This window comes from Tympanuchus pallidicinctus, unplaced genomic scaffold (assembly GCF_026119805.1).
Source record: "Tympanuchus pallidicinctus isolate F22 unplaced genomic scaffold, pur_lepc_1.0 scaffold29, whole genome shotgun sequence".
Taxonomy (NCBI): Eukaryota; Metazoa; Chordata; class Aves; order Galliformes; family Phasianidae; genus Tympanuchus; species Tympanuchus pallidicinctus.
This window is the reverse complement of record NW_026294746.1, coordinates 1787141-1810089: the sequence shown is the minus strand read 5'-3', so window position 1 is coordinate 1810089 and position 22949 is coordinate 1787141. Positions and strand designations below refer to the sequence as shown.

General features: G+C 39.6%; 1 protein-coding gene across 3 annotated transcripts in view; it reads left to right on the top strand.

The window, feature by feature from the left end:
- PRKCZ (protein kinase C zeta) overlaps positions 1-22949 on the top strand; it is a 39667-nt gene that overhangs the window by 859 nt on the left and 15859 nt on the right. The window contains exons 2-8 of one of the 3 annotated variants that reach the window (XM_052691879.1): positions 1100-1221; positions 3629-3718; positions 4091-4141; positions 17345-17430; positions 20034-20165; positions 21289-21370; positions 22249-22301. In XM_052691879.1, the coding sequence (XP_052547839.1) occupies positions 1100-1221; positions 3629-3718; positions 4091-4141; positions 17345-17430; positions 20034-20165; positions 21289-21370; positions 22249-22301 (616 nt within the window). Of the gene's footprint in view, positions 1-1099; positions 1222-2203; positions 2291-3628; positions 3719-4090; positions 4142-8314; positions 8474-17344; positions 17431-20033; positions 20166-21288; positions 21371-22248; positions 22302-22949 lie in introns of those variants that run through there. The other 2 variants (XM_052691880.1, XM_052691881.1) reach the window with 2 other exon arrangements.

Sequence of the window (22949 nt, the reverse complement as noted above, 5' to 3'; positions counted from 1 at the left end):
CTGCTTCCCCTTATTTCCCTTCCCAGCAGTTTGGGTAATGCAATGGGGTGTTAACACACAGCTGCTTCCGTTATCTCTGCAGTGCTTATTTTGGCAGCTCTGATTTGAGACAGTAAATCAAGTCATGGTCCTTATGGCTTCAGTCACTTGTTGACAGAGTCAGGAAGCCTTACTTATTGCTTCAGCATGAAATTTGGTTTTTCAGACAGATTTAACCTAATTGATTTACTGCCACTATGAGGACCGTGTGAGTTAACGTTGCTTTGATCTGCCTTGTTTTTCTCTAAAGCCAAAGTTTTAAGTCATTTGAGGAGTTAAATGTTTGGTTGAAGTAAATCTTCAGACTTGAAGTGTTTAGCTTGAAATTACAGGCACGTGATAGCAGTAGCCTCAGTAATCTTCTCTGATGTTTTCCTCCTCAAATAAGCAAACGTTGCCACTGTGGTTTTTAATACTGTGGTGTAAGAAAGGGCTTCTAATTAAATGTAATTATGAAAGTAATTTCACTAAACTTAATTGAAAATGAGGTGCTTTCTTGTTGAATTTACTTACCAGGTCAATGCCAAGTAACTCAGCGTTCTGAGTGTAGAATTCTAGAGCAGTGTGGAGATGTGGCCTCTTCCACATCAAGCCCAAAGCTGAACAACTTCAGAAGTAGGTCTGAGTTCATTTGGGTGGCTGCTAAAAGAACTTTATAGAAATTGGTAGTATGTTCAGTTATATAACAACAGGAAGCAATAGTAAATGGTGGTATCACTTAGAAATCCAATAAATCTAAGCACGAGGAAGTTACAGAGAGCACAATGTTCAGTCTGTCTCTGAGGTCCCAGGGCTGCAGGTATGTGTGTTTCTGGGTGTGACCCTTCATACCATCGTGCAGTATAGATGTATACATAGATAGCAGAAGAAGGGAAACGTGTATGCTTCTCATTGCATTCTGTCAATTTATTGTTGCTCATGTATGTTAGTGGCAGCATTTCAGATGAAGAATTCTGATTGTGTAGCGTGGTGTTGCAGATTGAAATCCGTAGATGGGATTGTTGGAACACACAGTGTTATACAGATAAGTCTGACAAGAGTTTGATTTCATGTCATGCAGAGACATCCTGATAACTAACTTGGATGCATCCATAAGCTATGATGAGCTTTGTGATGAAGTGCGTGAGATGTGTAGTCTGCAACAGGAGCAGCCAATTACCCTCAAGTGGATTGATGATGAAGGTACTGTACTGAAATACTACTTGGTAGTTGTCCTTTTTTTGGTGTGTTATGGTACAAACGGAGGCACTGAACGAACTTAAATAAAAGCCATTCATGTTGGGGGGTTGCTTTTATTTAAACTGCTTTATAAAACAGGGTTACGTCCCCTGCTGATTGCATGTAAAATGTGACTCAGTGTCAGGATTGTACTACAACTGGACTCAGTTCTACAAAGTGAAGGCTCTGTTGAACTTGAATATTTTACTATTACATACTTGGATGCTGAATGCCAAGGTACACATGAACTTCAGACATTTGTGGTACTGATGCCATATCCCTCAGAATTCTCCATTCAGCAAGGTGACTTGTATCTTCTGAATTGTTGTGATTTGCCTCTAGAGCGGGCCTTTGAGAAGTCATGCAGTTTTAATAACAGTCTTCTGATATTATCTTTTGAATTTCTTTGTTTTGTGCAAGATGGGTGTTGAAAATTCCCATTATAAGTGATTTTGTTCTGTGGCTGTCCTGGACTGTTAGTATCCCGTTGTAAAGCACAGTCAGAGAATCATGAAGGTTGGAAAAGACCTCTAAGATCATCTACTGACCAAGCATGAAATAAAATGACTTGAATTTGTCAGAAATGAACTGGTTCACCAGTCTGGTGTGAGGAAAAATCTCAGTGTATGTAAGATGACATGTCCAGAAAAAGAAAACCCGGGGGAAAAACTTTGTGTGGGCAGCAATAGTGTAAGCTTTTGTAAGTGTAAGCTTTTAATAGTGTAAGCATGGAGATCAGAAAGTTGTGTAGGAATGATTTGTTGTGCAAGTCTCTGTTGCTTTCTTTCTTCCTGCAGGGGAGGTTGGTGTTGGCAGATCTTGCTCTGGGTTATTCTTGTGTGTAAAGGATTTTATCAGTGTGTTTCTTTTTTTTTTTTAAAAAAAAAAAAGTTGTGGGAAATTTACCTTTTCTTTACCCTTCCTGTAGGCTCTGAAATCTCCTGGTCATGTGAGATGGTTTTCAGTATTTCTCCTTGCTGCACAATGTGGCATTTCTCTACAGCCTTAAGTTAGATAGAGCCTTCTGGTTGCTGTGAGTAGGAGCGGGATGGAAGTGCTTGGCATTGTGTGCCTTTGCTACCTGCTTGCTTTTTTAGTAACTCAGATACCTGCTTATGACTCTCAGGTGTGACGCAGCTGTAACTTTTATGGTTGGATCTCTTAGCCAGTAGGTTGTAAACAGCTGCCTCCTGGTTATACAATTGCACTGGCACTCAGCTTCATCTTAGGACTGACAAAAAAGATACAGACAGCCATACTGATTTCAGTTTGTTTCATTGCTGTGTGCAGCAGTCTCATAAAAACTAACTTGATAAGTGCCCACAGGATATTGCGTGTGTGTAGCTTGTTGAACTGCATGATAGCTAATGCCAGGGAGATTCAGGTAGCACAGAAGATCGGGTTTTGTTGAGGGTGGGTTTTTGCTGGTGCTACTGTTGCAGTATTTGTATTACCTGATCTGTGGGTTGGGTTTTTTTTGGAGGGTGCAGCTGGGGGCTGTGAGCACAAAGAATTTTCTTTACAGGAGAAAAATCTTCCTGCTCGTTCTTGTCACTAAATTGTCACAAACTTGCTTTTGATTAATTACTGTCATCCACAGTTGCTTTTCTTCTTGTAAAGCTTGGTTTGATGCCTTAGTGTCCATTAAGTGCACTCCTGTATGATGGTGTGAATACTTGTGCTTCCATGTATTTTCCTTATGTAAGATGTGGACAAGATACAGTGCTTGAGCTGAGGCTTCAGTGTTCTGTAATGCTTATGTCTCCATTTAGTTTATTTTTTTGTTTTATTAGGCTGTTTAGGTATGCAGTTGAGGCTAATGTGTTGCTGTTGCCTTTCTGAGTGGATTTAAAAGCTTGTTCTGCACTAATGAAGTGTGTGGGTGCAGAAAACATTCATAGGAAAGGCCAGAAGTATGTATTCATAACTTCCACCTGTATTTATTTGTTACAATTCAGTCACAGATTGCTTCTCTAAGTCTAACAAAAGAGTCTCAAATCTGCGTGCACCTTTATAGCCTGAGCTGTGTTGTTCTACCTCAGCTTTGTACACTGCAGTAACGTGACAGGCCGGATAACGAAAGGTAAATTTAACATTTTCAGGGCACTCTGAAGTGATCTTTTTTCCCTCTGCCACATGTTAAGATGTTCAAGCATCGACTCACTTGTATTGGACCAGCACAGTGCGCTTCTGTCTGCTTAGTTGGGGTGAAAATAGGAGCAGAAGAAATGGTTCTTATGTTCTGTATGTGATCAAAGTGCCTGATTAATTTCAAATTACTGACAGAAAAGCAGTCCATGGGCTGGCACTGGCTGAAGTAGCCTACTCTATATTTCAGTCATAAATTTGCATGTCTTGCTTTTCTCCCCAGGTGACCCATGTACCATCTCATCTCAGATGGAATTGGAAGAAGCCTTCCGTTTGTATTGCCAGAACAGAGAGGAAGGGCTGATCATTCATGGTGAGTATTATAGAGTTTGAGACCTTGTATTTATTTGTTGGTAAACATAACAGCTTCAGAAATGTGAGATTAGAACAACTTCTGCCTGTCAAATAGCATTCTTCTGTATGTTCCTGGGGTACCCTGTGCTTTGGTGCTGTAAGGCTGAAGTGTTCTGTTGGCTGTGGGGTTCAAAGCTGGCACAGTGGAGCAGGCTTGGAGTTCTGAAGCCCAGATCTGTAGATGTGGGCAGTGCTTTGTGATTGTGTTTTATGAAGGAATGCTACTTAATGGCTGTCAAAGTTTTGGTTTTGAGTAAATGCTTTCAAAAGTCAGGTGAGATTCTCACTGCTGAGAATCTTTCCACTTAAAGACTTACTGTTTTTTTTCTAGTTTTCCCAAGTATTCCAGAGAAACCCGGCATGCCTTGCCCAGGAGAAGACAGTGAGTACCACAATGCTGTCAAATTGGAGCTTGTATTTTGTCAACTGTACAAAAAAAAAAAAATTTGAAAGCTTTTCATAAGCTGTATTTATGTTCTTGTATTTGTTCAATATGTTAACATTACTAGAGCAATTTTACAGTAGTATCTTAATGTTTCTAAGGATTAACACTGGTTTCCAGTAGCTGGGAGGAAAAGAAGCCAGGATTTAATGTGGTCCTTGCTTTTGCATTTCTTTTGTTTCTTAACTTTTAGGAAAACAAATTGATGTACATAAGAGTGAAATGCAGTATTTTTTATTTTTATTTTTTGCAAAAGGTTTATTTAGTTATTGAAGTCATTCGGAAGGTGGATAAACCTCCAGAGGAAGGAGGTGTATTTCATATGGTCTACTTGTATTTCAGTGACTTAATCTGCACAGGGTTGAAATGATTAAGTAGCTATGTAATCACTTTTTGTTATGGAGGAAATTAATCAGTTTGTTAGTCAACATCTTTGTAAATGCTGAGAGAGGAATGTGCAAAATGGGTGACAGAGTTAACAGGTGATGGTCACTTGGAGTGAAAGCCTTCTGAAGGGCTGGAGGACCTTTGCTGTTCCATGTTTGGAAGATACAAGAGGAGGTAAATAGTCCATCCTGGAACCAGCAGTGCACAGAGCTGACCAGGGTCTGCACTGACAGACCAAGTAAAAATGTGCAGTGCTGTGCTCAGTGGCCATGAATGATATTTTCAGTTAGAGAAGTAATACCAATGTACCAATGATAGTTCTGCTGACAGCTCTTACTGAAATTTAGATGGAGTAAGGTGGAATAAATGCAGAGATATTACATGGTGTGAACTTGTACATTTAAACTGCAGTGATCTAAAGGTTGAGTGTGAAAAACAGACAGATTGAGTAGATGATTAGTATAGATGTCTAATCTAGTAGAAAAAGGTAAATGTGCATTGCAATATCTGCTTTACTTGTTAAGCCAATTAGAGAAAATAACTGTTCTCTGTGCTGAAGAGAAATGTTCAAAAAATTTTTTGTGAAATGTTTCAATCTTACAGAAGGAAAAGAAAGATATCAGTGGCCTTTAGGTTGACCAGGCAAGCGTTTGTTGATGTTTAATACACTATTTTCATCTACCTGGAGTTTCTGTGCATTGTTTAATGCTCTTCTGTGCCTTAACTCAATGGTTTTCTATTAGTTGTGCTCAAGTTTTGACCAAAAGAATGGGTGGCCAGTTTTTGTTATATCACACTCTGCTGAATGCACAGGTGAACGTGACTTAATTTCTGTACTTGCTGCCCATGAGTTAAATTTTAAGTGAGGGCTGTAGTTCTATTTTACTGCATGTTAAGAATGCGTAGGCTTAACCATGCTGGCACTTTCCAATTTAGATTAACAGGTTGGAAGTATGGGAAAATATTTTCAGGTTTAGCTTCATCGTTGTTCTGGAAGGAGTGATTTGAACTCTGTAGGTTTAAATGTTCTCTCAGCATGCTTCCAAGAAAGGAACACTGCTTTATTCTGGGACCTGGAAGTGTTATAGCTTGAACTCTGAGCTGGGAAAGTGTCAATGTGCACAGGAGGACAAACCCTGAATCCCTTCTTTGATCTCCATGGCTAAGAATGGAAGGGAAAAACACTCTGCTATCAAAAAAGAGTAAGCTAACAGGAGAGATCTCTGTACAAATCATGCAGCATAATGAAGTTTGTTGTGATTTAATGTTCTCGTTAGAGATGTGGATATTTAGAAGAAAAGTGGTTTTGATAGTGATTTGTAGATGTTTTTAATTATTGCAAGCCACCAGATGAGCTAGAGAAGCATCAATTAGCATGGCACAGGTGACCTGCATGTTCCATCTGTAGGGTTTTCAGGTCACGTTGAACTGTTGGCTGTTCTCTAGGATGTACTTGGTAAGTGACTTGTGGTCTGGTTTCTCAATTAAGGGATGAATTCAGAGCCTGTTGCTTCTTTGCATCTGTGGGACCTACGTGGAAATCTGTTATTGTGGCCTGGTTGTAAATATTTTCAAACTGTTTTTACAGCAGAGCTGTTAAGCTGTACTGGTGCTAATTTAGAGTATGCTAATGCACTCAGCATTACTGCTTATTACTTACACATGTACAGCGAAGATCTGCTTTGCTCTTGGGCTGTATGGAAATGCTCCTGGTTCAGATGATATTGTTTGTTTAAAGGCCATGCAAGGGAAGTAGATGATCTCAGTAGTACTTTAACTTCTCATGCTCCAGAAGTACACCTAAACAAAATACCTGATTAAAAAATATGACTTTGTGCTCAGCTGTTTGTTCTGTGCTTAATGGGAACTGGGAAGTTAACATGGCTCAGTGTCCTTTGCTTAGAAATGTACAGCATGTTTCAAACTGTTCTTTTATTGGTTTTATCATATAGTTACACTTGTAAGAAATTCCTTTCCAGAGCATCCTGCTTATACTATAGAAGGAGCTTCTAAGTTTGTCTCAAGACACTTCCAGGGGTAACTAAACAGTTAATTAGTCACTGTCCAGAATGGCTTCTACTTAAACTAGCAGTCAGTGAGCACATATTCTGTGTGTTACAGAGCTGCAGATAGTTTGGAGTAAAACTTCTTCTAAGGAGCATTATTGAACTGCTAAGTCATTTTGTTTGTAATATATTGTTCAAACCTGTTTGCATTAGGTTGTGGGGTAACTGCACCTGGTCGTGTTGTGACCTTCTGAATTGCAGATATTGAGTGGAATTGCAGTTGTCTTTCCAGTTGCTTCAGAACAATCCTTTGGAGTAAGAGCGTAGAAATGTCTACTGAGTATTTTGTGTTTATGTTGAAATCTAGTAATAAAATTGCTGGCCGTCCACAAACTTTGTGAAACTGATGTGGCTTTGAGATTGTGCCAGCCTGTAATGCCTGAAATAAACACATGTAATCCATTAATAAAATAAGGAATGCAAATACCACTGAAATTTCAGTCACGTGGTGTAGGAGAAGTTCTTTCTGTGCTGGAAGCTCCTTTTTTATTGTTGTGATGCTGTCTGCAATGTGGAATAACTGCAGATTCTTCAGAGTCAGATTTGTACAGTCTCTGTTTCTTTTGCTCCTGAATTGTTCCCCCCTCCTTGGCTTAGCTCCTCCTATGGATGTACAGCTGCTGCTGTAGAAACAGCACCTACCTTCAGTGAGGCAGGGCATCCCTGGCTGGGAATGGCAGTGCTGCTGGAGGTGGTGGCAGAGCTTCTGCAGTGCCTGCAGCCCTTAGCAGGCACTGGATGCGGCTCAGAGGCGTTCCTGGCAGCTGCTGAGCCTCAGTCCTTGGTCGGTCCTGGAGTTCCCTGATAAAAATGGGGGACTTCTCCACCAGCCTGCTACATCTAAAAATACTTGTGGAGTATAAGCGAGCTATCATTTTGGCATCAGTGTTAAACAGGGCTGTTTCTGAAATGTTTATTTCTTGTCTGTGCTTGTAAGCGAGGGCCGTCCTGATGCACGCATGTTTCTGATTGGCAGCTTTGCTAATTATTGTAGTCTCAGCTTATTTATGCCAACAGATCTTGATGTGATTTATTCCTCTTGGTGCTGCAGCACGTTGTAGAACAAAGCACGTTTAGCTGAACAGTTCCTATTGATTTGTCAGACTTCCCTAACAGCATTGCTGGTTTTATCAGAGAAATACTTGTTTTTGTGACATCAGCTCCTTGACATCCATGCCGTGTTTTAGTCTGTGCCTCAGCTGCTAGCTACAGCCTCCCAAGGGAGCCAGTACCACCCGTGCCTGGATACATGAGGCAGAGATGTGAAAGGGAGAGACGAGGGGAACCAGTCTTCCATTAAATATTTGCTCTTAATGTCCGAGCTGATCCTGCCTATTGTCCTTGGTGTCTAATGGTATTCAAACAGCGGCATCAGTGGAATAAAGGGAAAATGTTTCATTTCATACCTACTGCATTGTAGAGCATAAAGAATTACATGCTGAAGAAGCTAAAGAATAAAACCCAGTGAGTAATGCATGCCTTTTATATAGATTTTACGTGTCATTGTGATTGCTGTTATGAATTCAGGCCATTGATGCAGTGTGTGTGGTGCAGCAGATAATAGAAGTCAGCGTTTCGGTTACGATGTAGTTGCTTTGCCTACCAGCCTCCTTTGCAGCCATAGATTGTGAGAAATGCAGAGATTTCTGCTGCCTCCTGCGCGTAGGGATGTGGTGGAGAGACCTCAGAAACGCTGGTAAAATCGCGGTGAAGAGACTCAGGGGACGTGTTTTAGGAGGAAAAGGACAGAAGAGTGAGTGATGCTGCTGCTGCTGCTGAGGGAGATTAATGAAGGAAATGTATCCAAAAAACCCTGACGGTATGTGATCAGGGCCTGCTTGTTTTAAGATTACTGATTTAAAGATGAATGTTTTTAGAAGCACCGTGTTTTGCGGTCGTTTTGTTGAATTGTATGTAGTGAATTGTCTTAGATGGGTTGCTTAATTGAGGAAATGTTTATTCTGAATTAGGGCTTAGTTGGTCTCTAATGCTACGAGAATAAACTGTGCTAGCACACCTCTGTATTCTTACATCTGAGCAAATTGATGTGTTTATTTAATGTTAAAATGCATCTAGTTTGAGTAACTGAAGTTAACGAATGCGAGGATTGTTTTGCTGTTGATTTCCTTAGAAGAATGCAGGGTAAAGAACCCTTATATCTTTTTATGAAATAGAATAAACGTTTTGAATGTATGAGTACTTCTGGCATTGGTACGACAGTAGATTAGCATTATTATTATCTAATACTTCCATCTGATTTTTGCTGGCCTTTCCTTTTTTGTAATGCTTACATAGCTGTGGATGCCTGTTATGCTCTTTGTTTATCTGCACGGTATTTTAGCATTAGGTATTTCACTTCATTTTTTCCCATGCTACCTTTCTTAAAATTTCATCATAGGGTTGAGAAAAGGTATTGCACTAACCTGGTTATTGTCTCGAGTTATTGTAGGTAAGGATGTTTGTTGTTTTTTGTTTTTTTTGCTTTGTATTCTAATACTACCAAACAGCCCCCAAAAGCTTCCTGCTAGAGTAACGTGGCCTGTAAATATTTTTCTAGTTCATGAGGCAGGTTTTTCCCCTTCATTTGTTACTGTATTGGGAGCAGGGATTAGATTATTCAGAGCACGTGAACCAATTTCATTCCCCAATGAAGAAAGGAACTATAGCGACCACAGAGAGTATTCTGAAGACATAGCTTGGATTGTGCTGGGTAATTAATCAATTTGGGAACTGCTTGTAAACCCCTCCTGGTTTTCAGTAATTGAACTGACAGAGGAGGTTCTGTACTATTTTTAATGTAGGGTATGTAGTTGCTTAGGAATCAAAAATAGCTGTGTCATAGTTTCTCAAGAATACCTGAAATCTCTCCCTCTGTTCTCTTTCTGTGTACTGCTTGATCTTTCATGTGGTGTCTGAAATACATACGTTCAGGTCATGAGACAGGAGAAGTCACTGAACACAGAGTTCTAGCTAAGTGTCTGTTTTGCTTGGAATCTCATCATGTTTCTGGTTCTAAAATAATTCCAGTGTTTTTCTTAGTAACGAAACACCCAGTAGTGGAAAAAGTGCTAGGCCTCCTTTTGGGATATGGAAGTAAGAAATTACACAGCATGCGTCAGCTCGTGGATTTTGGTGTCTTCTGACTTCAAAATATTGGATGTCTTAGGAGATGCTTCTGTACTAAATAACAAACTGTAAACTAAAATATATTAGAGCAAGGCATATGTGAGCAGGTTTTTAAGGTGTTGTGACCAATACCTTACGTTTTTATTTTTTCTCCAACCCCTCTCTGCCTATTGCTCAGATTGCAGTTTGGTCATGTAGGAAAGACATTGCTTAGTTTTGGGAAACTTATCTGTAACGTGCTGCCTAGCTCCATGCCCTGTGCTGCTGCTCGTACTCTGATCCATATGCTTGTTCCCATGAGGTGAGCAGTCTGCTTTGGATGCACAGGCATTCGGGTAACTGAATTGGCTGAAGGTAAGGCTGTTGGAACTGGCAGGCATGGGTGAAACTGTTAAAGCTTTGTTAGGCTGTTCTGTTTCAGTAACTTAAAATAACCATTTTATGTGTAACATCTGAAATAATACGTTCAGTGTTAATAATATGTTGCTGTATTGGGGACTGTTTGTCATAGTTTTCAAAATGAGGTGTTCTGGGCCACAAGTCCCTGCAGAGGCTGGCAGGGCAGCTAGATGGGCTCCTCAGCCTTTGTCTCTGGGAATTCTGAGTTGCTGGATGGATAACCAGGTTTTGTGAGGGGTTTGCCAGTCCTGCTTACTGGCAATGGGGAGCATTCCAGAAGTGAAGCTGTGTATGAGTAACAGTAGTTGTTGGTTCGTCACTGAAGGCTTGCTGTCAGCTCAGGTCTGCGTGGCACGTAGGTCTTCTGAAGCACATAAGGAAAACAGCTAGCTTTGGGCATGCTGCAAGGGCGGCTTCACAGAGAGGGCGTGTGAAAATCTAATAATGCTGTCAGTGCAAGAGTTAAGTACTGAGCAGACTGTGCAGTTCAGTCCTTAAACCACAGGGGGAAGATAATGAAAAATGGATAGTGAAAAATGAAAAATTGGGATGCTGCATATTGACTAGAAAGCAGCTGGTCTGTAATTCTGATGTTGTGTTACTAGTTCTGTAAGCGTTTGTCCTTTGTTAATTAGCAGGGGATATACTTAGAGGGAAACCAGAAAATATTTGAAAGCAAAACCTTGGGTTTAATGTTTAATGTCCACTTTTGTAATAACATTATAATAACTATAACAACACTATGATGTGACTCCTCCGTAATTTAGGTTATCTCTTGCTTTCCTAAGTAAAGCAGGTACAGATCCCCTGTGACTGGTGCAGGATTCCTTATTCTTTAGATGGTCAGCTCTGATAAAAGAACCATTCTTACCCATAGGGACTGTAAAGAAAGGAAGAACTCGGGCAGTGATAAAATTCTCGTAGAGTGCAAAACAGTAGGTTAGGGATTGGACCTGTTCCATTAATTTCAAGGTGCTATTGATGTTATTAAAAGTAGGGCTATGAGTTATCTCAGTGTTGCTCAAGAGTTGTTAAAATAACTGGATTAATGGGGCTTTATAAAGCAGTTCTCTCAGTACACAGAGGTAATGGGGAACACCATAGAGATCAGAAGGGGTTTTGGTGGGAAGCAGAACGTAAGCATTGCAGACCTGTTGTAATTGTATTCCTTGCCTTTGTGGGATGAATGGAGAGCTTCCTTCCAAAAGTAGGAAGACAAATACCATGGTGAATTTGAGAGATTTTAACATGTTTTCTTTGTGTTTAACACTAGCTTTGCATTAACAGAGCAGAGGAGCAGGCGGGTGCATAAGGCTATCTTGTGCACTTCTTTCTCTGTAAGGATGAGAAGCTCTGGGATGGAAGGTTGCTTTCTAGAGTAAAGGTAATCCTCTGCATTATAAAACAATTAAGCTGAAGACTGATTCAGTTAGCTGTTAGCATGTATTCATTTAATTCAGAATATGAAAGGTCCAGTGATTAACTTCTGAAACTACTCATTTTTTATTTAGCTACTGTTACTAAGTATTGATAATAAGATTAGTGACACACTCTAATGCTGCTAGCTCTGAGTTCTTACACATGCATTTCACAAGAATAACATGTTTTATCTGTGTATTGTATGTGGGGGCTTAGAGGGAATGCAGGTACAAGTTGGAGAACCTCTGGGATGAGTCTTACCTGTGGAATGATGGAAATTGAGCACAACTGGAAGATCTCAATTTGTGACATGATGATTTTGGCCGCTCTAATTTCAGCTTGCTTTTTTCCTAATACAAAGCAGAATTAGGTGCTCTGAAATGAAGATGTGTCCAGTCTGTCAGACTAGCAAGAGATAGATATGGAGTGTTGGTCCTGCTGCAAGGCAATAATATCCCCTTGTACTGAGATCTTCTGCACTTCTCTGGATATAGTATTAGCAGATTAAATTGGAAGGAATTCAGAGAAGTGCACTTAACAGTCTGATATATTAGAGAAGATAAATACGCCTTTGTGGAGTAACATCAAAACTGAATTTCTGCTAATACTGGGGTAATGTAAATATTTGGAAGGGAAGTAGAACTGTTTTTCAGAGCAGATCATAAGCTGAAGTAATGAAATCATGCTATGAAGGTAAGCAGCCTGACTCAGTGTGTCTTAGCACTGAGACTATGGGCGTCAAGTTGTTGTTTCAAGGGCGTTGTGGAGCCACCTGATGCGAGCCTTGTGAATTTGAAATAAATGTTAAACCACCAGGTACTGAAATTGAGTTTTCTTTAACAATTCTGCAATTTAAGTGATGACCAAATCAAATAAGTGTGGATGCTTATAACTTGAATGCGAGTCAAGTAATCTGATGGGCACCGGAAGAAAACTTCTTAGTGGTTGTTTGATTAATGCCAAGTCTCACAAGTAAAAAAGAGAATTGTATTCAAATAATGTGGTGATTTCACAGTTGTTCTAGAATTTAGTATGGAAGTAAGTTGATCACCAAACCTGCAGTAGCCTTTCTAACAGTGTCTGGGGAAATCCTACTCTGGACTCAGATTTATCCATTTTGGCGACTTTGTCAATGCATTAAACTATTCTTACAGCAGTCTTTAAGAAATTCAGCTGAACTGTTGAGTGTAATGCAGGTACACTGCCTGCCTAACTGAATATTACCTTCAGCAAGGCACAAGTTCTAATTACCTGTTCTTGTGCATTGCCCATATTGGATGTAAGCAGGCACGTGGCTGTGGCAGCCGTGGTTGTTCTAATTGCACTTGACGTAGTAACCATATTACATTCTTACACACAATGTTAATGCAGACTGGACCATTTAAAATCATCATCTTTGCTATATCTGATTATGGGATTTTTTTTAAGTCCTGTTTTGTTGTTTTTGCTTGCCAGAACCATGCTGAGTATCTCCTGCTCTTGCAGGCCATGGTAATTGCAGGGCTACAATTCCATCACTGTTTCCAAGAAATAATTCTATAAACTGTTTGCTTCCAAATGTTTACATAACTATTTGAGTATCAGTTGATAATTTTCTGTTGCTCAAGAGTTGCAGTTCCTTAGACACCTTCTGTTTGTTGATAGCTAAAGCAGCTATCCTGCTGGTTCTGCTAGCATGCATCATAAGCTTCCACACAAGGTGCTTCTCAGGCCTCATGCTTGATATTTTCGATTGATTGTCCATCTGTTGATCACAGGGAAAGAGAATTCCTGAGGGAAGCTTAAGTATTATTTGAGCATTTTATTTCTTGATGTTGTGTTTCTTTTTGAAGAATGTCATTTTTAATGCCAACAGTGATTTTAATGATGAGGCGGTCCTGATTTTTTTTTTTTTTTTCCAGTAACCATTCAGATGAGCTTTTAAACATTCAGACCAAGAACACACACAAGGCATTAATGGGTGTGGTTGAACTAAAGAGGCACACAACTGCATTAAAAATGATATATTAGTTCTGTTTTTATTGTATGCCAGTGTCCTGTTAAGTCTGACTTATCAGCCACTTCAAGAGGAGCATCTGAAGATGGGCAGCGGAGAGATCGTGCATGAGAAATCAGTATGCATGGAGGGCAGGTTTTGTGCCCAGCAGTGCTGAATTGGGTGTTGGCTGAGCCTTTTGAACTTGCTGTCTGTTGGAAAGGAGATAAAAAGAAGAGGTTTTGTTTCCTAAATACTAGCTAGTTGTAAATAAAATAGATGGCACCTTGTCCATTTCAGTAATGCTTGCAGTTTCTTGAATGGAGAATGCTTCATACTTAGTCTTCACAGCTTCTGAAAAAGAATGTCAGTAGAACATAGCAGCTTAGTGGTAGCAAAAGGAAAGGCCTGTTAACACCATACAATGCATGTCTGTTACGTGCTTTAGAAAGTGGTTTTATTGTTTCAGTGCAACTGTTGGAGAAATATTAAGTAGCAGAGATGTGAGCAACATACATCCAACTCGTTTAGAGTTTGCTTTCACTAAATTTATTCTATCTTTATGCAGAATTATCTCCCTGAGAGTCCATCTGAAATACCAGTATCTGTTTCATAGTTCTGATTTCTGAGTTGGTTTTAAAAGAATGCTCGCTTGTCTGCTCAGCAAAACATTAAAAGAACAAAACAAAAAGTGGGCATTCTCATAGTGTCCAGCTGGCAGGCCATGTAATTGGCCTATAAACAACTTGCATTAATCTCTGAGAAGTGATTTGCAGTGGTAGCAAATTATCTCTGTGCTTATTATGGTAAAAGATTTCATTATAGTTTGCATAAAAGCAGATTTTGGACTCATAAAAAGCATTTATAAAATCCAAATGCAGGGGAAATAAAATGTTTGTGGCTCTCCTATTGCTGTTGGTTGGTACAAGGCACACTTTTCAGACAGCTGATGAATTCTCTTATGCGTTCTGGAAAGTACAAGCTTTGTCAAGCTGCTTTGGATGGGAAAAACTATGTTTTGGGCCTAGGGAAAGGCTGGGCCTGTGTTTTCCATTTCTTTTATCCTGTAATGCTGGAAAAGTGTATTGTCATCTGAAAAATAATTGCACTTTCTTCTGTTTATCTCTGTTTTTCCAAGTTGTATTGCTTAAAAGCAGTGTTCAACCCCCTCCCAGTTTCTGGTATGTCCTGATGGGACCAATCTTGAATGGGGAAGCATCTGCTGTAGCTGAATCAATTTAGAGTGAAGAGCGAACAGCAGACTTCTTAAATCACTCATCAGTTTATATCCACGATTTAAAACATTTTGTTTCTTTCTTCTTTTGACTTGAAGAGGTGGTGAAAAATACATGTAGAGTGCAAACAAAACAGCTATCAAATATATTTACAGGCATTCCTGTTAGTGATGTAGACGTAGAGCTTGATGACAGAGGGAAGAGCTGCTCAGCAGTGACAGTTGTTTCACACTGTTTTCAATGTACAGGCAGTTGGGTGAAGTACTCATTCAGCTGAATTTTTATTTCTTTAATCTGAACTTGAAAATAAGGTCTCTATTCCAAAACTGTGATCTTGGAGGTATGTAAAGTTTGGGATGTAACAGACAGGGAGTGGGAATCGACCCCACACTGAATCAGTGGCCGTCGTCCCAAAGAAATGGGGTGGGGGAGGGCATTGTACTTAAATGAAGCTGTATTAAGTTAGCTGCTGTTAGAGTGCTGCCTCCTAAGAATATGATATGAAATCCTGACTTTGAATTTAATATTTATCATTAATTAGGGAAGTGACTTGCTCCTTTATTTACAGACTTCATCAACACGAGCTGCTCGTTAACTTACCCGTCACTTACTATTCCTCGTGCTGGTGATAAGCTGCTGCTCAGAGCACAGATGTATGAGTTGTCTCCATATGGTGCTTTGTCTAATGAATCCATTAGCTATCCTGGAGAAAATCTTAGAAGTTTTTTCTTCTTGGTGAAAAGTCATCCTATGAATGGTGGGACGGTTTCAGATTGATGTTTGTGTATGGTATATTTTGCAGTTGTATCAGGAAGATTTGTAGCTAATTACAGAGGATAGTAGCATTTCACAAAGCAACATTAAACTTGTTTTGAATTTTGAGTAAAAGGATCTAAAGGTTGTTTTTACCTTGATAGCAAAGACTACAATTGTGTTATTGGATTTTCTGTGGTTTTAACTGTAACCTGAAGTCCAGAGGTTTGGTTATAGAAAGCATGATTGGACCCTAATACACTTAGAGTCACATATAGGGAAGCTTGCTTTCATTGGTCCTAGCAATGACCTAGATAAAAATTACAGCCCACGTTGCCATTTGTAAGGTCTCATAAAAGTGTGCATCTTATTATTATTACCTTCTCAATGGGAGCTGTTTGTGCTTCCAAGGCTGTGTAGTTCTCTATATCATTCCCTATGACACTGGTTTACTTGCTAATGTTTCATGTATGAAGTGGATAAAAAATATCCTGTACAAGCTGCCAGCTGCTTTAAGTTGCATTATAGCTAGTATAAATAGTGTGTTTGAAAAGGCATTCTGCTAGAGCTTTGTATAGGAAAATGTTACTCGTATTACTGAAGATGATTTTAAAGCAGTGCTATCTAAGAAGTATTTTAGCTGCTTATTTTTCTTTGGAAGCTGTATGGTGCTGTGTTACCAGTGAAAACGCTGCAAGATGCATTTCCTGGAAATGTTTAAGGAGATGTTGCGTGTGCCTCACTGTCAAAAATAGGTTTTCAACTTGAGGTTTGCTCATAATGTGTGAACTTATGTATTTGAACCTCTTAATAATTCAGCAGTTAGGATCATGCTATGATAGACTTCCAGTTTGGCTGCTTGTTAGCAAGGCTGCAGTGCCAGCTTTCACGTGACTGCTGAAATTGCTCACAGCTCCCCAGTCCATCTCTTCCCCATGTGTTTCCCTGCCAGGACCCACTGGTGCTGCTGCTCTGGGCAGCTCAGTGCTGCTCGCATTGAGGACCTGTTCTGTGTCGCCGTGCAGCTGTGAGCAGCTCAGCAGGACTGGTGCTGCACAATGAATTTTTCAATACTTTGTACTTAATATCAAACTCTCTAAAGAGCCAGGCAAACATTGCACATGTATATGTGGAAAGTGGCAACAAAATGGAATTGGAGTAGATGCTCAGTGCTGTTTTGCTTGGCTTCTTGAAAGATCTGTCTTAAGCAGTTTAAATTATTTATTGTTGTCATGTTTGGACTGTATTCGAAATAATTGCGGCCCTGCGCTCGAGCCGTTTCCATAATGGAATAAACAGTTTTGGATAGCATTTACTAACCAAGATAAAACTGAGGTCAAGTAAAGCAATGCTGCAGATCTGTGACATCTTCAACTCTTTAGCTGCGCAGTGTTCGTAGCACCAGGCTCCTTCTCATGTGTGTGTCTGAGGTTGCTGTGGTGGGATCCACACGGCAGTTTCCCTGCAGGAAGCTGTTCCTTTAACTGTCACCCGTCCTTCCTCCTCACCTGAGCTTGAACAGCACGCAGGCAGGAAACAAGATTAGGATCATGTGAAGAAAAAGAGACAGAGATGTAAAAAAGGGAGAGGCAGCCTGAGAGCACCTCCTGCAGAAGCTGTCATTTAAGGCTGCCTTAAAAAAAATAAACCGGCAGGGATCTTAGCTGTGCGTTGCTATTTAGAAAAGCAAGATTGTTTTAAGTCACAACTTGCTTACCGTAGCGTGTCTGCTATTGCTGTGCAACCATGCTGCTGCTTTACACCTTCTTAATTTCTTTCTTAGAATCAATCTACCGACGTGGAGCCAGAAGATGGAGGAAGCTGTACCGAGTGAATGGGCATTTGTTTCAAGCCAAACGTTTTAACAGAGTGAGTACTGTTGTATAAAATGTAGGGTTTTGGTAATGCTCTGTGGTAATTGTTTTCTCAGTCCGTGCTCTCTGTATTTGAGTGGTGGAAAAAATAAAAGGAAAAGCAAGATGCTTATTGATGTGGCTTTTCAGTCTGTGCAGCGTTATTCGGGTCAGAAAAATCGGAAGGCTGGGTCTATGAGTCTGATTGGAGGCAATTATTTTTAAAGTCTCTAAAAGCTGTTTCTGTGAATATTTAAACTCGTGGGCTCAATCAACCCATAGAGATTAAGCTGCCTGATTGCTGCGTGAGCTTTTGCCGTCAGTATATATTGTTATTTTTAGGTATTACAGCTCTTGATGTTAGCTTGAACTGTTTTGAATTGGTGGCATTACGTAATCTAATTAAGAGAAAAAAATCTGTGTTGAGCTAAAATACAAGTGCATTAAGAATCTGACTTAATCCACATGAGCTAGTGAATGTAGCTTTAAGGGTGAGGCTCCTCCTTGACTTTTATCCCATTATGTCAAAGTATTGCAGCACATACAAATGTCATGTACACTTTGGGGAACTGGATACAAAACAGAACAGTGAGGTGAGTTAACTGTCTTTTTCAGCAGAACTCTGTGAAATTTGTACTACTGCCTGGATGCTTTTCTTCCTTAGTGTTCTTTATCCCAAATCTGCATTTTAATAGCAGGAAAAAAGGCCCTTCAAAGTCATTATTTTATTGGTGTCTATGTGAAAGACAGGTTATTTATCTGAATTGGAGCAAGTGTTTGTGCACTGTACTGTTCCTATCTTATTTTTGTAATTTGTGGTATGAAACATTCCATAAATTTTATTTGCTTTGTACCTTTGGTACAGAGTTAAAACACTTAATTGTGGATGCATACATGCCATCTTAACAATCTACTGTTACTAATATAAATAATGAACTTTTGTAGAAATTGGGCTAATGATGAATAAACACATGATGAATTGGAAACTGTTAGCATACTTATTTGACTTTGCTATAACCATTCCTGTAGAAATTAAACCTTCTTAAGGCAGAGCACAGCATAAATCGAACTGAAGCTAGTAATAACTAGTTGATGTGAATTTCAACTCATGATTGCCTGTAAATTTCAGTGTCGTATTTCATAGTAACGTGTGCATTTTTGAACTGGATATCAAATTTTAACTGAATTTTCAGGATTGCAGTATGAATTTATGAATTCATTCACTTCTTGCAGTAACTGTTTAAAACTCCCTCAGTTAATTGAAGTAAATGAACACTTTTGAGCGTTTAAGTGATTAGACTACAATATTGTTGATTATCATCTTGCTGAACATGATGTGAAAGCCCACTGTTATTTCTATGGCTGTATGCATTTTGGGCAGGCACGAGGGATCCTTGTATTACTCACAGAATCTGACAGTTGCCCTTTTGTCTTCTTTTTTCCTGCTTGCCTGTATCTAACCGAACGAAATGAGATTTTCTCGTATGCTGTTTCCAAGCTGTAGGAACATTTTATTTAGCCTTCAATATCACTGCTGCCAAACCCATACGAGGGTACTGAGGGCAGTCTGGTGCAGCAGGGTTTTTGAAAGAAGCGGCTGCAGATGTCCAAGGCTTACAGCCCTGGCACTTTCTCTTGTTTGTTTTCCCCTGGACAGCATAGCTTGGATTTCTCCCAGTCAGGGAGTAGCTACATAGCTAAATGGAATGTAATTAAACTTCGTTTTCTACAGCTATTAAGATATGAGAGGCGATAGAGAGAGCAGTTTCTTTTCAAAAAGCATCCAGTCTCTGATCATTATACTACTGGAAAGGATTCGTAGTAGTTTAATGCTTTTGGGCAGGGCACCATGTATGATTCATTAGTCTGAGGATCTGAATAACCACACTAACTGCAGTTTGCTGGGAGGAACAGACTTGTACTGTTCTGTGGCTTTGGGACAGTTGCAGAGTTCTAAGCCTGAAATGGGGAACGAGTGCAGGGCTGCCTGAGCAGGATGGTGGGCAGCGTTGTTGCCCCACTGCAGTAATGACAGGAGAGAGTCTGCAGACAGCAAATAGTAAGCAAGTCACCATTTGGCAACCTGTGTGCTGTGTATAGGGAGATAACTGAAGGTAGGTCACTTTTTGGCTTAAAAGGATCTGTTTGCAATTTGACAGTTTGGGCAAAGTGTATAAAATGACCACAGCACACATACAGTGGAAAAACTACTTAAAGAGGTGCCTTGTTGAAGTCAGCAGCAGAATGTCTGACTTACTACTTTGTTCCTCATTTTGATTTAATTTATTCAGATGCCATTTCCAGACATGGAGAAAAAGGCCATATATTTCAGATATTAAATAATGCAACGTGCAGAGGTTTTAAATCAGACTTGATAGATAAGATTTTTAATTATGTTTTCCAGAGTTTCTACGTATGTTCTGCCTGAGAAGTATATAAATGCAGATGTAGGGCAGTCTTCATATTTTGATTTGTGGAGTCCTGTATCATTTTTTGCCTGTTATGATACTTTTTTACACATCGATTAGGAAGTGAATAGAAGTGGTAGGGTGAGCTCTCTCTGCTAGCCTACAGGAGGGAATTGATAATGGAATTGATAATGTGCATTCTACTTTCTAGAGAGCATACTGTGGCCAGTGCAGTGAAAGGATATGGGGTCTCAGCAGGCAAGGCTACAAGTGTATCAACTGCAAATTGTTGGTCCATAAACGTTGTCACATACTTGTTCCACTGACCTGCAAAAGGCATATGGTGAGTTTGTGTTGAAGTTTGTGTTCTGTCTAGAACTGGTATGTCTTACTGTGCCCTGTTCTGCTAATTCTAGATGTGCATCCGAAGTAATTAAACACTGTGTATGGCTGTAGATTCATAACATTTGGTGTTAATTGATTTTCACTTTCCAAAATGCCCACAGAGGATAAGCCTTTAGATTGTGAGCAGGAAAGTGAGAAAAGAAAACTTGAGATGTGACCAAGTGTGTGAGCAAACTTGATTTTTGACTTTTCCTGTAGACAATATTTCATCTTACAAATAGATAAAGGGCTGTCACTGACAATCCTAGCGTTTGTTTCCCAAAGCCTATGGGAATGTTTTAAGAACTAAGACACTCGCTTAGATCTTGTTGGCACCTCTGTGCTGGGTTTTGCCATCTGTTTCTCCAAGACTTTTTGCTTTTCTAGTGGCATCCCTACCGTCTTTCCAGGTTTTAGATGTTAATCTGTGTCCCTGAAGTTAACCCTTCCATATTCTCAGCAGAGATTTTAACCAGTGCTTTACTTATTTTTTGCATCATTCTTTTTGCTAACTGGAAGCTTAAACCATTATTTTTTTCCTCGCTGGTGTTAGATACAACTTAACTTGACATTATTAGATTACTTGCAGTTTATTTGTAAGTGTTCCTGTATGTGCTGGAGTCATCCTACATGATTCATAATGAGTTGTGGATGAGACCAGTGTCCAAACATAACATAATATCACTTGGTATTGTGATAACTTATCAAGTCATTTGATACCTTTGCATAATGAGTGAAAGAATATGCCTCTGCTCTAAAATGAGTGCACAATATCATTTGGACACGTATTTAATTTGTTACAGTTCCACATAAAAGACTCAGAGAAGACTTGAGAAGAATTAGTTTGAACTTTACAGTACAGTATACTAATTTCACATTTGGGAGGTGAGTGGGCATCTGTTGTAGTTAGAAAGGACAACTGCAGTGTGTTAATATTCTGAAATACTTTCTGGAAATCCAGGTTTTTTTCTTGAAGCTACAAATGTAGGGTTCTTGTTGCAGTTATTTGGCAAGACGTTGTGGCCTAAGAGGATCTGTATGAGCTGATGTTGTTTTCCTGTGTGATTTGTCTGTCTCCAAAGGATTCGGTCATGCCTTCCCAGGAACCTCAGTTAGGTGATAAAAATGATGAAGTTGACCTCCCTTCAGAAGAAAATGATGGAAGTGAGTATTCTTCTGTTAAGATGGAATTCCTGTTCTTCCTCATTTGTGGTATAGTTACAGTATTGTGCTCTGAAAATCTGTGAATGTCTTTGTTGCTTTAAAATCTTTTGTTCATTGGTAACTTTGCCTCCTCTGATATCCCTCACAGGATGAAATCTTTAACCTTGTTATTAGAGGTTGCAATTGTCTTTTCTGTGTTCATGACTGAAGAGTTAAGTAAGCTCTCTAGGTAAAGTTCTCTTCATACTTGCAAGTGTGGTGTGGTAGAGTGCATCTATGGACCGGAGTAGTTGCTACACACAGCCCACTTTCCAGTGTGCCTGTTTTCTCAAAAGGTTACTTGGGGCTGATGAGCTCTAGTTTTGTCCCATGAACTTTGCTCATTAACAAGTTGATTACAATGAGTTTCCTTTAAGCATGTCATCTGATTCATGTTTATCCTCCACTCATGTTTTGAAACCATTCCATAATATGAATTTAAGTGTGAATCTGCTGGCAACAGCAGATCTGACCTACAGTGTTAAGGTAAGTGCACCTCTGAGACTTTCTGAAGGCTTCCTAAATTGTGTGGAATTGGGATTATTCCTCTAGATCAGTGCTTCCGTGGTTTAACCTGTTCTGGGTCTGGGGCTCATTTATCCTGCCTAGTGTTCACTGATGAGTTCCTGGCTGTCTCAGAGTTGGTTATTTGCAGTGCCCTTGGTTAGGAGCTACTGTCAAGACTGGAAGAATAGAGTAGAAAAACATGATCAACTGTCCCACAGTATTTATAGCAAACTGCTAGCCCTTAAATACTGAATTATCTTACAATTTATCACTTTTTGAATTATTCCCAGTAAGGCCTTAATCACACTGCTTCTGTTTGACATGTTTTCCAGTTCCTTACATTCCCTCAAACCGGAAGCATGACAGCATTAAAGATGACTCTGAGGTACGTTGCAAAATGACTTCTGTAATTCAATTCTACGTGTTCTTAATCACACACCTTTTATCAAATAGCAAATTGTATTTTGGCTGTTTTCTCTGCTACCACTTAAATAAGAACTCTGAATTTTCTTTCTGAAAATGATTTTAAAGCACGTTGGATCCTTCTGATTTCTTCTGTATACAGCTCTTGTCATCTGAGTCATGATGTGAGAGAGAGGCTTTATCCCCTGCATTCACGCTGAAACAATACTGGTTCAGCAGACTGGCTGTATGGGTTCTTACAGCATGCAGTGGCTTTGACATTGTTGTCTGCCCTCTCTAATGGATGCACACCCCTTCTCACCCTAGGGCTACCTCTGCAGGCTAACATTAAGAGAGTTGGCTCAATCTGGTAGTACATTACCTATCCAGCTCTCTGGATAAGTAATAATTTACAGAGAGCTCCTGTGGAAATACAAGTGAAGTACCATGTACTTAAGCCATTTTTTTCGGCTTTTGTAGAGGCTCTGACACAATCTCTTCATACTGTTATTCCCTTAAAGGAGTTGAATTCAAAAGGATTTTAAAAATGCTTCTGGCATATTTGAATTAAATGCATTTTACAGAACTGTAGCAGCTGATTTGTTATCCTGCTTCTAAACAAACCTGTACC